Genomic DNA, 14,921 nt, shown 5'->3' with positions numbered 1-14,921 from the left:
ATGATCCGACCAGAAGATAAAATTGTACCAACCTTGACATTCTGAAAATAAGCCTTTTGACATGATTTCGGGATGAAGTATATCTATATTTGTTAAAACAACTAGTAAAATGTTGTTTGAAAGAATAAGGTAACCCCAAAATACTGGAATTAAAGATCCAAAATTGGACAGAAATCATTGAGTTTGGGTTAAAGTTCTCGCTAAATTCAGAAGGGTATTGCTAGATGTCAGAACCCATCGATTGCCCTGGTATATTCTGGCACTGATGTAATTTAGGTTTTGTATTCGTAGAGTTTTATCAAACAATAGTTATCTTTGTTAATAATTCACATAATACTAGTAAAAGTAATACAAATATTTAACACCGACCTTCCTATTATCTGCTTCTAGTTCCTGATGTTGGAGTGAGTGAGTGAGTGAGTGAGTGAGTGAGTATGGTTTAACATGGATGTTAGCAATATTCCAGCACTATCACAACGGGGACACCAGAAACAGGCTTCTATTAGTACTATTTGTGTTATGGTGTGCTATTAGTATCTCAACTGGTTATGGCTAGTTGTGACAATAAAGAGGACTTCTGTTGAAAATCTTAAGATATTTATAGTGTCATGACAGCCAAACTACAGGAACTTTGACTCTTATGTAATAAAGGTAGTATTCTTTGAATTATTAACAATTATTACTTATGTACAATACAGTAAAGAAAATATGTTGTTGAAATAGGGTAACACAACTGGTTGTAATTTTAATAATTTACAATCCTTATAAGCTAAGTTCAATTATTTGGAAGTTTATTTCCTTCACCAAGGTCTTGAGATGAAGCCAGTGTTCCTTGAAATACATGATGACCTGATCAAGTTGAAGAGATTGGTAGCCGAGGCTGTGGTACGCTGGAACACCAAGTAAGTACTGCCACCAACATCATAGTACCGTATGTGACCGCGTATAAGCTGAATTTTGAGGACCAGAAAAAAGATTCTGTAGAAAGGGTTCGGCTTATACACGGGATACACTTTCTTGATAGTATTTTTCAGATCGTGATCCGTCAGAAACATCGCTTGAATGACAGTCCGATAGAATACAACTTCCCGAAAGTTTGGAAGTTGTCACGACTAGAGCCATTATTGTTATAAATTATCAATAAAGTTATTATTATACACCAATTATTAAAAAAATGTTATGCATGTTACTACTTCCGATAATAAGTTTTCAATTGAATGTTCAAAGTTTATGGTTCTTCATAAACTCCACAATCTTTACAGATATAATATATAATCCCCAGATGAAATCGCCAATAGCTATTACGTACGTTTTGCAAAGTTCATAAATTGAGGGTGAACAAGTATCTACCTTTATTGAAAGAGGCAAATAAACAACTGTAACGGCGAGTTATTCCGTTCGCCATTTGCAAAAACATGTGATCATCTGTTTCCTGTGGCGTCACAAACGGTGACCACTGTGATTGCTTCCTGTTGTTTAAAAAGCAACACGGTACACAAGGAAATGAGCATTGGTAATAACGGGCCGATTGGTATTGTCATGTTGTTTACACAAACATTTTCAAGTTGTGGGTGCTTAGCGATCGTGTTGGGAGTAGGGGCTTATTCCTTTGTTTTCGAGAGATAAGTTTAATAAACTGGAGAAGCCTGTGAGTAAGTGATGGACATTCAATCTGTTCATAGTTTATTTAAATCAATTGGATTACATACAATAGTGGTATAAAGGGGGGTATAAAAGTTGGTATATTTTTATTAACTGACATTCTCATCATAAGTTTGAAACAAAAACGCCATGCTGATATATTTTCTCACGAGTTCATATTTCTATATACACCAATTCACAAAATGGTGCTTCATTGTTGATGGCAACATATAATGATCATTATGAGATTAAAAAAAGACAAGAGAAACAGCTTCCCACATTATGAAAGTGGATGACGGGTTTGTTAAATCTTTATTAGAAATAATAATAACTTTTTCAATATAATTACAACGTTTTTCATCTTATATTTTTGAATATCTGCGAGTACCGACACATGTCTTGCAGTCCGACTATGTAGTGTTTTTTGCCTTTCACTTCCTGGTACGTCTTATCTGCGGGTCATATCATTTTTGTCCCCTGCCGCGCAAAAGCAAGGAGCGGGGGATATAGTATTCACGACCATCCGTACGTCCCACCTGTTTGTTGCCGCGATATCTCAAGAACTAAACGCTGGATTGTTTTCATATTTGGAACTATGGTGTATATACAGACTCCGCAGACACCAGTCGGTTTTGGTGACCTTGACCCCATTTTCAAGGTCACAGCAGGCAAATCTGCTTTTGGAGTTGGAAAATGGTGTTGCCGTGATATCTCAAGAACTAATCTCTGGATTGTCTTCATATATGGTACTATGGTAAATATACAGGCGGGGGACATATTGTCACTTTGTGACAAATACTTGTCTTTCCTATTTCAATGGTCAAGTTAACACCTTGGCTTATCTACGGGGCCGGCTTATCCGCGGTCATATACGGTATACATACACTCGTACTTCCACCAAGATCACAGTATATATACACCCGCACTGCCACCAAGATCACAGTATATATACACCCATACTGCCACCAAGATCACAGTATATATGCACCCGTACTGCCACCAAGATCACAGTATATATACACCCGTACTTCCACCAAGATCACAGTATATATACACCCGTACTGCCACCAAGATCACAGTATATATACACCCGTACTGAAACCAAGATCACAGTATATATACACCCATACTGAAACCAAGATCACAGTATATATGCACCCGTACTGCCACCAAGATCACAGTATATATACAACAGTACTGCCACCAAGATCACAGTATATATACACCCATACTGCCACCAAGATCACTGTATATATACACCCATACTGCCACCAAGATCACTGTATATATACACCCGTACTGCCACCAAGATCACAGTATATATACACCCGTACTGCCACCAAGATCACAGTATATATACACCCGTACTGCCACCAAGATCACAGTATATATACACCCGTACTGCCACCAAGATCACAGTATATATACACCCGTACTGCCACCAAGATCACAGTATATATACACCCTTACTGCCACCAAGATCACAGTATATATACACCCATACTGAAACCAAGATCACAGTATATATGCACCCGTACTGCCACCAAGATCACAGTATATATACACCCGTACTGCCACCAAGATCACAGTATATATACACCCATACTGCCACCAAGATCACAGTATATATACACCCATACTGCCACCAAGATCACTGTATATATACACCCGTACTGCCACCAAGATCACAGTATATATACAACAGTACTGCCACCAAGATCACAGTATATATACACCCGTACTGCCACCAAGATCACAGTATATGTACACCAGTACTGCCACCAAGATCACAGTATATATACACCCGTACTGCCACCAAGATCACAGTATATATACACCCTTACTGCCACCAAGATCACAGTGCATACACCAGTACTGCCACTAAGATCACAGTATATATACATCCGTACTGCCACCAACATCACAGTATATATACATCCATACTGCCACCAAGATCACAGTATATCTACACCTGTACTGCCACCAAGATCACAATATATCTACACCTGTTTTGCCACCAGGATCAGAGTATATATACACCAGTACTGCCACTAAGATCACAGTATATTTATAAATGTAGTGCCACCAATATCACAGTACATATACACCTGTACTGCCACCAGGATCAGAGTATATATACACCAGTCCTGCTACTAAGATCACAGTATATATACAACTGTAGTGCCAACAAGATCACAGTACATATACACCCATACTGCCACCAAGATCACAGTATATAGACACCCATACTGCCACCAAGATCACAGTATATAGATACCCATACTGCCACCAACATCACAGTATATAGACACCCATACTGCCACCAAGATCACTGTATATATACACTTATACTGCCACCAACATCAAAGTATACTGCATCCAACATCACAGTGTACTGCCACCAACATCACAGTATCTATACAATAATACTGCCACCAAGATCACTGTATATATACACTTATACTGCCACCAACATCAAAGTATATAGACACTTATACTGCCACCAACATTACGGTATATAGACACCCATACTGCCACCAACATCACAGTATATAGACACCAATACTGCCACCAACATCACAGTATATAGACACCCATACTGCATCCAACATCACAGTATATATACATGTATACTGCCACCAAGATCACAGTGCATACATCAGTACTGCCACCAACATCACAGTATATATACACTAATACTGCCACCAGGATCAGAGTATATATACACTTATACTGCCACCAACATCACAGTATATATACACCCATACTGCCACCAACATCACAGTATATAGACACCCATACTGCCACCAGGATCACAGTATATTGACACCCATACTGCCACCAATATCACAGTATATATACACTAATATTGCCACCAACATCACAGTATATAGACACCCATACTGCCACCAACATCATCACAGTATATAGACACCCATACTGCCACCTACATCACAGTATATAGACACCCATACTGCCACCAATATCACAGTATATATACTCTAATATTGCCACCAACATCACAGTATATATACATTATACTACCACCAACATCACAGTATATAGACATCCTTACTGCCACCAAAATCACAGTATATATACACTAATACTGCCACCAACATCACAGTATATATACACTTATACTGCCACCAACATCAGAATATATAGACACTTATACTGCCACCAACATCAAAGTATATAGACACCCATACTGCATCCAACATCACAGTATATAGACACCCATACTGCCACCAACATCACAGTATACAGAAACCCATATTGCCACCAACATCACAGTATATAGACACCCATACTGCCACCAACATCACAGTATATAGACACCCATACTGCCACCAACATCAAAGTATATAGACACCCATACTGCATCCAACATCAAAGTATATAGACACCCATACTGCATCCAACATCACAGTATATAGACACCCATACTGCATCCAACATCACAGTACATATACATGTGTACTGCCACCAAGATCACAGTATATATACACTAATACTGCCACCAACATCACAGTATATATACACTTATACTACCACCAACATCACAGTATATAGACACCCATACTGCCACCAACATCACAGTATATACATCAATATTGTTGCCACCAATATCACAGTTTTGATTGATTAAAAAGACAAATCTGAAAATGAAGTTTTTTTCTGAACATGTGGAGTAAAAATGATACATACCCAGGTTACGTTTTGTCTTTAAGTTGGATGTTTCACTACATATTGGTTATTGTGCAGAATTCAGGAATTCCTGACACTCCAGCAGAAGAAGTATAAGCTGCAGGCTAGTGGCTCTAAGAAGGACCGGGACAAGGACAACTTGTCTGTGTCTGCTGATGAGGTAAGAGGGGGAAGATGAGAGCAGTAACATAATGAGTGGTAAAATGTAGATATGCAGAACAGTTAATACCTTTTACTGTCCAGGCAATTCTCGAGAAGACATAGCACTTCATGCTGACCTTGAGTGGAATCAAGGAAGCAGACTGAAATGCAGTTAGTATCACTTCATCATTGTTTTACTTTCAGCTTGACCGATCTTCCCCGCGATATGAAGAGAAGTTGTTACACAGCAGGAAGGAAACTGACTCCCCCAACATTGATGTACCAGAAGGTGATAGTGGAGGTAAGTTGAAGCCATGGAGATATTCCCCTGTAGTAGACAGTCTGCCTTGTAGAAGACAGGCTCCCCTGTAGAAGACAGACTCCCCTGTAGAGGACAGACTCCCCTGTAGAAGAGAGACTTCTGTATAGTAGAAAGACTCCCCTGTAGTAGAGATTCTGCTGTAGAAGACGGACTGCCCTGTAGAAGACAGACTCCCCTGTAGTAGACATTCTGCCTTGTAGAAGACAGGCTTCCCTGTAGAAGACAGACTCCCCTGTAGAAGACAGGCTCCCCTGTAGCATTCATTGAAACAGCCATCTGCATAATGCTACATCTGCGTCACAGGGCCGTATGACACAGTTGAACCAATCAACTCAACTCGAAAGGGTGCATGGGAATCACGCACACACGAATATGGACTCCCCTGTAGTAGACAGACTCCCATGTAGAAGACAGACTCCCCTGTAGAAGAGATACTTCCGTATAGTAGAAAGACTCCCCTGTAGAAGACAGACTCCCCTGTAGAAGACAGACTCCCCTGTAGTAGACAGACTCCCATGTAGAAGACAGACTCCCCTGTAGAAGACAGATTCCCCTGTAGAAGACAGACTCCCCTGTAGAAGACAGACTCCCCTGTAGAAGACAAATTCCCCTGTAGAAGACAGACTCCCCTGTAGAAGACAGACTCCCCTGTAGAAGACAGTCTCCCATATAATAGACAGACTCACTTGTAGCATTCATTGAAACAGCCATCTGCATAATGCTACATCTGCGTCACAGGGCCATATGACACAGTTGAACCAATCAACTCAACTCGAAAGGGTGCATGGGAATCAGGCATGCACGAAGATGGTGTTAGCGTTTGGCGTCTCAACGTGGGTGATTCCCGTGCACCCTTTCGAGTTGAGTTGATTGGTTCCACTGTGTCATATGGCCCTGTGACGCAGGGGTAGCATTATGCAGATGGCTGTTTCAGTGAATGCTCGTTCCACCCGTGACGAACAGGTCTGGTTGTTGATGAAATAAAGTGATAGCTAAATGAAGGAATTTTTTATTCATGCACCGATTGTCTTTAAATGTAATATACACTTCTGTATGACTGTTTAATAATCTCATACCAACTTTGACTGGAGTAGGTCCGATAGTTTTTCAGATATTGTAGTAAACGTCAGTACCTTAAATTACCTTCCAGGCTGTAGTAGACAATATGCCCTGTAGAAGACTAGACTCCCCTGTAGAAGACATACTCCCCTGTAGAAGACAGACTCCCCTTTAGAAGACAGACTGCCCTGTAGAAGACATACTCCCCTGTAGAAGACAGACTCCCCTTTAGAAGACAGACTGCCCTGTAGAAGACAGACTCCCATATAGTAGAAAGACTCACCTGTAGAAGACAGACTCCCCTGTAGAAGACAGACTGCCATATAGTAGACAGACTCCCCTGTAGAAGACTTACTCCCCTGTAGAAGACAGACTCCCATATAGTAGAAAGACTCACCTGTAGAAGACAGACTGCCATATAGTAGACAGACTCCCCTGTAGAAGACAGACTCCCCTGTAGAAAACATACACCCCTGTAGAAGACAGACTGCCCTGTAGAAGACAGACTCCCATATAGTAGAAAGACTCCCCTGTAGAAGACAGACTGCCCTGTAGAAGACAGACTCCCATATAGTAGAAAGACTCACCTGTAGAAGACATAGTCCCCTGTAGAAGACATAGTCCCCTGAAGAAGACAGACTCCCCATGTAATAGACACTCCCTAAGAGGAGAAAGACTCCCTCTTAGTAAACAAACTCCCCTGTAGAAGACAGTCTGCCCTGCAGTAGACAGACTCCCTTATAGTAGAAAGACTCCCCTGTAGAAGACAGTGCAGTGATTTTTGCTCATGCTCAGTGATTGAGGACGTCATGCACTATGCATAATCCGTTAATAAAAGGTGCTGCCATTTGTGTATATGCTACAGTACTTATTCATACAAAATTGTTCAGGTTTTTAATTCCTCCTGAAAACGTTCCATTTTTGTATGATTTGAACTGGTTACATCATGCAACTCTGACCATAGTTTAGAATCCATGTGTTTATGCTGCAGTCTGGGCCAGACAAAGCTGTGGTAATGGCACACCAATGTGACGCAATGGCACACAATCAAACAGGTCCTACATGTAACTGACTGATTATTGTTGGTTGGCTCTTGTGACAAACATGGGTACTTCTGACCTGATGTCTCCCTGGAGGCCATATGCTAAGGAATGATTTTAATGTCCAATCCTTTTAAAACTTGCTAAGACTGCAGATTTGTTTGTGCCGAGCACCTGTTTTAAGTGGATTGTTTTTGTTTGTGTGTGCTGCAGGTCCATCCTCCCTGTCCCCCCAGGTGCAGGAGCGAGGGGGGTCATCTAACAATCTGGAGGCCTTGAGGGAAGGTAGCTTGTCTGTATAGAGCACATACTCTTGCATCACTTGCCAATGCCCATACTTGTATCAGACAACCAATCCCTGCAAAGCATTGTCCTCAGATTGCACTCTATATCAACTGTAAATCAACCTTTTCATTTCCTGCAAAATCAGTGTGATAGTTTTCCCCCAAAATACAAGATAGATAAAATATCATATTGTTGAAAAGTAATTCTTTGTAATTTACAACTCCTATTAAAAAGTTTTTTGTGTATACACCACTGAGGTTGTATTTTTCTAATTTTGCATCACTGAACATACAGTTGAGAGTTGGAATGAGAGTCTTGTGTTTCTGTTGATGATAATGGTGTGGAGGTGTGTGGTTGTAGTGAGGTGTTAAAACATCTGAGGTGTTGGTCTTGACAGAAGATGGTGTGGAGGTGTGTAGTTGTAGTGACATGTTTCAACATCTGAGGTGTTGGTATTGACAGAAGATGGTGTGGAGGTGTTAGTCTTGACAGAAGATGGTGTGAAGGTGTTAGTCTTGACAGAAGATGGTGTGAAGGTGTTGTTCTTGACAGAAGATGGTGTGGAGGTGTTAGTCTTGACAGAAGATGGTGTGGAGGTGTTGGTCTTGACAGATGATGGTGTGGAGGTGTTGGTCTTGACAGAAGATGGTGTGGAGGTGTTAGTCTTGACAGAAGATGGTGTGGAGGTGTTGGTCTTGACAGATGATGGTGTGGAGGTGTTGGTCTTGACAGAAGATGGTGTGGAGGTGTTAGTCTTGACAGATGATGGTGTGGAGGTGTTAGTCTTGACAGAAGATGGTGTGGAGGTGTTAGTCTTGACAGAAGATGGTGTGGAGGTGTTGGTCTTGACAGATGATGGTGTGGAGGTGTTGGTCTTGACAGAAGATGGTGTGGAGGTGTTAGTCTTGACAGATGATGGTGTGGAGGTGTTAGTCTTGACAGATGATGGTGTGGAGGTGTTGTTCTTGACAGAAGATGGTGTGGAGGTGTTGTTCTTGACAGAAGATGGTGTGGAGGTGTTGTTCTTGACAGATGATGGTGTGGAGTGATGGTGTTGAGTTGTTTGTCTTGACAGATGATGGTGTGGAGGTGTTGGTTTTGACAGAAGATGGTGTGGAGTGATAGTGTGGAGTTGTTTGTCTTGACAGATGATGGTGTGGAGGTGTTAGTCTTGACAGATGATGGTGTGGAGGTGTGATGTTATGGTGAGGTGTTTTTACGCTTGATGTGATGTTCTTGACAGAAGATGGTGTGGACGCCCGGCAGGACAAGAAGGGAATGGTCAGGAGGACGCTTATGTCCAGCTTGTGGTCAGCGCCTGGCTTCACCCCTATCACCATGCCCTTGTAAGTCAAGACACAGCACATTGTTGTAACATAGAGCACATAATCATAAGATTTGGATCCATGGTGGGAGTGTCATAGATGCAAAGAGATAGTTGCAACCTCACAGCTGGAATACATAACGTCATGAATTAAACAATCACCAACAGAAAGATGAGTCGTACATGTTACTCTGAACTGATGCATGTCCTGTGTGTGTATCTGCAGTGACCCAGCTGAGCACTACCTGCTGCCGCCCTGTGAGAAGATCCCAGTCGTTGTGTATGACTATGAACCCAGCTCTGTCATAGCATATGCTCTAAGGTTGGTCTGTAGGCAGCATTAGCTGAAACTCGCCCATACCGCTGACAGATAGGGTACAAATTTCAAATAAACTGATTGGAAATGCCAAACTTCTTACAATATTTTGATGATATGATAATATTATCTCAGAACTGAACACCTATCAAATGCAGTTTAGCGAACTTACTGAGCATATCTGATTGTAGTGTAAGGTCATTTACTGTTTATATCATCGGCTAGCAGTCAAGATGTATGTGAAATGGTTAGCGAGCCCCAGTGATGAAGACATTTTAGATAAAAGGTAAAAAATTGTGCCGTTAAGATAAATTCCTAGTCAACTGGTCCCTGGAGGTATGTGGTGTTATGCACCCTGTCGGGGATATGGTGTGATGAACCAGCATGGGGTACATAGGCTTGTATTGATAGGTTAATAATATTGACATCATCAGCGTGGCCATCTTAACATTGAAACATTTCAAGTATACTGTTCATTGAGATGAAATTTTAAGACTTTTATGATGGATTTGTTGTGTGTTGTTTTGGTGTATATGCTGATGTGTTGATGCAGTGTGGTTGCTCCCCCAGTTGCGGAGACTACCATGTCCGACTGAGAGAGTACCAGTGTTGTTGTGGTTCTGCCAAGGAGCAGGTCAGCAGGTAGGTAAAGCCACAATACAGCACCAGCCAGACCAGTCAGTAGTAAACCCAGGATGTGCTTCATTTGGAGGACTTGATGGAATCTAACCAAATTTGGTCTGTGAGCTAGGGCTGGGACAAGTCCAAATTTACTACCCAGGTACCAGACCCCCTATTACCCGACCCTACCCGGGTACCTGCTGTAGGTCTTAAAAGTTGGCTACCTAGTGTCTGATTGTCCCCCACCTCGCGAAAGTGCGAAGCGGTGGATATAGTATTCACGACCGTCTGTACTTACGTCTGTACGTCCGTACGTCCCACCTGTTTGTCGCCGCGATATCTCAAGAACTAAACACTGGATTGTCTTCATATTTGGAACTATGGTGTACATACAGACTCCGCAGACACCAGTCGGTTTTGGTGACCTTGACCCCATTTTCAAGGTCACAGCAGGCAAATCTGCTTTTGGAGTTGGAAAACGGTGTTGCCGCAATATCTCAAGAACTAATCGCAGGATTGTCTTCATATTTGGTACTATGGTATATATACAGGCGGGGGACATATTGTCACTTTGTGACAAATACTTGTTAGGAATTGTTTTACTGGAGCCCTGGCAAAAGTATTCAGATTCATGTATAGAATGATCTGGTAATGCATACACTGAAGTTGACTGAAGCTTTGACATATAAAAGTCAGAAGGAATGCCTGCATAGTCAGAAAGAAATGCGAACATTAATGACTTATACAGTAATTATGGAGTTATCTTGAATTTTGTCATTAAATAGTTTATCATGTGACTAGTGTACCAGTGTGGGATGAAGTGGCAATGCTGCTATGAGGGGTGTGTAAAGCTGTTTACAAAGTGTCATGGACACTGTTGATAACTGAAACTAGTTCTGTCATGTGTCTAACTTGTATGCAGCATTCACTCACTCCCTGGCTCCTTGCTTCCAGTTTGTCCTCCAGCAAGGGTGGCTCCAAGTCTGGTGATGTGGGTGGTGGAGCCGTGGAGTCGGTGCTAGAATCTGGTAAGTGGCGCTGCTAGTCTTCCATGCTTTGTGGTAATTGTCTACTGGAGTAATGTACTGAGTCATGTGACCACCTGTATTGCCATGATGTTGTCATCTGGAACATCATCATCATAAACATCCCTATTTTGTACATTTAGGATATGTTTTTACGTGACTTGTGGATCTTTGAACTATGATCCCAGATGTTGTTTTCCAATGATGTTTAGACTGTAAGGGAAACGTTGGGCCACCATACAGTAAAAGATGTATCAAATGAAATAATGATGACTAATGCTCAATAACATAGTTACCACTCTTGGTTATCAGTTGCATACACACAGTAGAAAATGAACTTGAAATACAAAAATGCATCAATAAGCAACACAGGTGTATCAGTAGCATTGAAAGGATGTCATACAGAAACCGAACTGCAAGATTCACACACAATAATATCAGTGCTCCAGTTGTGCATTCACAACATTGCCAGGCGCTTCATTTCTGGAATACTGTCTTGTGATATGTGGATGAATGTCAAAATGTGTAAGTCCTTTTCTTGGTCATGTCATTCCGTAAAAAAGGTGTACATCATTTAAATTCAGATTACATGTATTTGAGTTTTTATTTTATTTCTCGATTCTAAGTACCTGTATGCAATCGACTGTTTTTGTGGTCTGGTGGAGCGGAATGTCCGGTGAGCGGAAGGTTGGTGGTTCGATTCCCAGACATGACATACCAAAAATGTAGAAAGGATGGTACTTGTTGTTGCCCTGGCAGGTGCTTGGCCTTAAGGAGATAAAATAAGGACTGGTCTGCTTAGAGTTACATGTTAAACCACAGCGTGGTATCTCAAAGGGCGGGCACTATGTATTTTGGCATTAGTCCGGACTAGTACAATTACACAGACAGACACATGCCAAAACACAAAAACACATCACTATGCAAGTGCAATAATCTTGATCGCAACATTTAAGCCAATTGCACCTCACATCACTTGTATGCAATCGATAACCTATATTTGGAACCTTTAAGGTTTTTTCATAACATTTGACAATGTTATTAGCAACATATAGTCCACTCGATGTAATATTTGTCTGTATGGCTGCCAGATAGAGAAGTCTTGAAATACAGAACTGAAAGCGTATTCCCAAGGCAGGTTTCCCACTTTGTCACACTGAAGCCAGTCACCTACAGTACATGCCTGACAACTAGATACTTTCATCTTTTTGGCATAATAGCAGATGAAACTTATTTTAGTTATTGTAAGTTTTAGAAAGGCACACAGCCACTTGTTGTAGAGGTAATGTGAATGTTGAACATGAACAGCATGAAGATATGTCTGTAAGGATGTTTTAAGTACTAGTTCTGTGCCCTGTGCCCTCATGTTTGATTCATGTTACCAAGATTTCCCCCTGATGCAAGTTGGCCCCTGATATCTTCACATGAGTACTGTTTTTCATGAACAATTTATGTGGAATTTCTACAGGCAAGCGTGCAGGAAGTGGGGTTTTGTCTTTTTTCCGAGGAACATCTAAAGAACAAAGTCCTTGTATATCAAGAAAAAATGAATTTATTGATGCGGTCAAATACACCCCTAAATTTGATGGAGATAGCAATGAAGGTATTTGCATGAGATGACAGTGAAATGAAAAGTGTGTTTCTGATAGGAACCAGTTTCCTTACATGGAAGATCTTTTATTGGCAGAAAGTTTCTTTCCATTCTCTCATAGTTTCCTTGAATGAAATTACTGTCATGTGTGTATCATCAACACACTCTCAAACTTTCTGGCTGTGATTATTGACTTGACGTTTGTTTTCTCCTAAAAAACTGTCATTGCTCCAATGTTAGTTTCCTCTCACCATGATAACCTGGTACCGTTCACTGGTTTGTCTGGTTTAGGTGCTGTAAATTCCTTGTTTTAAATCAGAAGCACATAGCTATTATTTTCCCTTGCTTGTGTTCTTCCTCAGAGTATGTCATTAACAGTGTTGTGTTGCTTGTGATGGGCACTTGTTTACATGTTACTAAGGTAATGCTGTATGTTGCATGGTTCATCACTTGCTATAATTGTGTTGTGTGTAATATGTTGTGGACTTGTGGCACACAGTTTCTTTCCAACTCTATTTTAAGAATCTTTTTAAAAGAAATTGACATTACAATTTTATCAATTTGATATTGAAATTAATAATAAAACTGATGCCTGTATTTACATCCTTGTGGTATTTGAAACATTGGTTGAATTTGTGTGAGTGGTAACGATGTGATGATGAAACAGCAAGTTATTGTTACTAACATTGATCCTATACATTATTGGCCTGAGCACGATAATATTCCACAAGAATCACCAACATTTCTGGGAATTTGTATTGAGACCAGATATTCAAACAATTCAATTCAAACTTTGAACCAATCACTTTGTCTTAAAGGGGAAGTGTACACGCAAAAATCACTTTCTTTCTTTTTCTAAACAAAACGCAATTTTAGAATTAATAGTATCTGTGTTTGAAAATATACACTCATTTTTTTTCACAGTGAAAGTAGGAAGCTCACAATAGTGTGAAAGTGATATGCCGTTATGAGGCCTTCGTTTTACGAGTGAAATAGGCCTGAGTTATCCCCCTTGGATTATGACGTAATTGGTGCCAATTCAACTGGGTCCCTGTCTATTCTCAACGCAAAAGATATCAAGGACCAGTTTGCGGTAAAACAACATGGTCTACGACACACTCTGGCGCAGTGGTGACTCAGCATAACACAATTCTGGCTGGCATCTGAGATACTAGAATCACAAAACTGTACCTACACCACGTGAAGCGGCTCTAACAAAGCATGATGACGTCATAATGTTTATCAATTGGCACCAATGACGTCATATTGCAAGGGACATAAGCCATGGTGTTTTTGTTATGGAAATAGAACACTTGGTAAATGTGAAAAATATAAATCGTTTTAGTGCAAAAAATATGTTAATTAAATATGATGTTTTTATATTTTTGTCTATGACACTTCCATGTTAACACTTTTAATGTGGAAAAAGTACAAGAAAAAAAGGTTCATTTCCGTGTGAACTTGCCCTTTAAATCACTGACCATTCATTCGCTACATGACCCCAAGTAATTAAAATTATGACACCATCCTTGCACACCAAGTATGCCACATTGAAACTGTGTAATATGCCACATTAGCACACTATCAATGTTATGTTAAAACTGTTTAATATGTTACATTAGCACACCAAGTATAATGCGTTGATACACCAAGTATGTTACATTAATACATGAAGTATGTTACATTAATACAAGAATGATGATTTAATACACCAAGTCTGTTACAATAATACACGAAGTATGTTACATTAATACAAGAATGATGATTTAATACACCAAGTCTGTTACATTAATGCACAAAGAATATAACATTAATGCACCAAGTATGTTACATTAATACATGAAG

At 40.4% G+C, this 14,921-nt stretch overlaps 1 protein-coding gene across 2 annotated transcripts in view; it reads left to right on the top strand.

Moving 5' to 3' along the window:
* Positions 1-14,921, top strand: part of LOC139473535 (1-phosphatidylinositol 3-phosphate 5-kinase-like) — a 98,582-nt gene that overhangs the window by 61,972 nt on the left and 21,689 nt on the right. Inside the window, exons 27-35 of one of the 2 annotated variants that reach the window (XM_071256153.1) lie at positions 809-902; positions 5,410-5,512; positions 5,698-5,794; positions 8,128-8,199; positions 9,443-9,545; positions 9,750-9,845; positions 10,410-10,481; positions 11,415-11,488; positions 12,954-13,088. In XM_071256153.1, coding sequence (XP_071112254.1) covers positions 809-902; positions 5,410-5,512; positions 5,698-5,794; positions 8,128-8,199; positions 9,443-9,545; positions 9,750-9,845; positions 10,410-10,481; positions 11,415-11,488; positions 12,954-13,088 — 846 coding nt within the window. The remainder of the gene's footprint in view (positions 1-808; positions 903-5,409; positions 5,513-5,697; positions 5,795-8,127; positions 8,200-9,442; positions 9,546-9,749; positions 9,846-10,409; positions 10,482-11,414; positions 11,489-12,953; positions 13,089-14,921) is intronic. The other variant, XM_071256154.1, reaches the window with a different exon arrangement.

This window comes from Haliotis cracherodii, unplaced genomic scaffold (assembly GCF_022045235.1).
Source record: "Haliotis cracherodii isolate W230 unplaced genomic scaffold, xgHalCrac1.p SCAF_29, whole genome shotgun sequence".
Lineage (NCBI taxonomy): Eukaryota > Metazoa > Mollusca > Gastropoda > Lepetellida > Haliotidae > Haliotis > Haliotis cracherodii.
The sequence above is the reverse complement of the archived record's forward strand: the minus strand, read 5'-3'. Positions and strand labels throughout refer to the sequence as shown.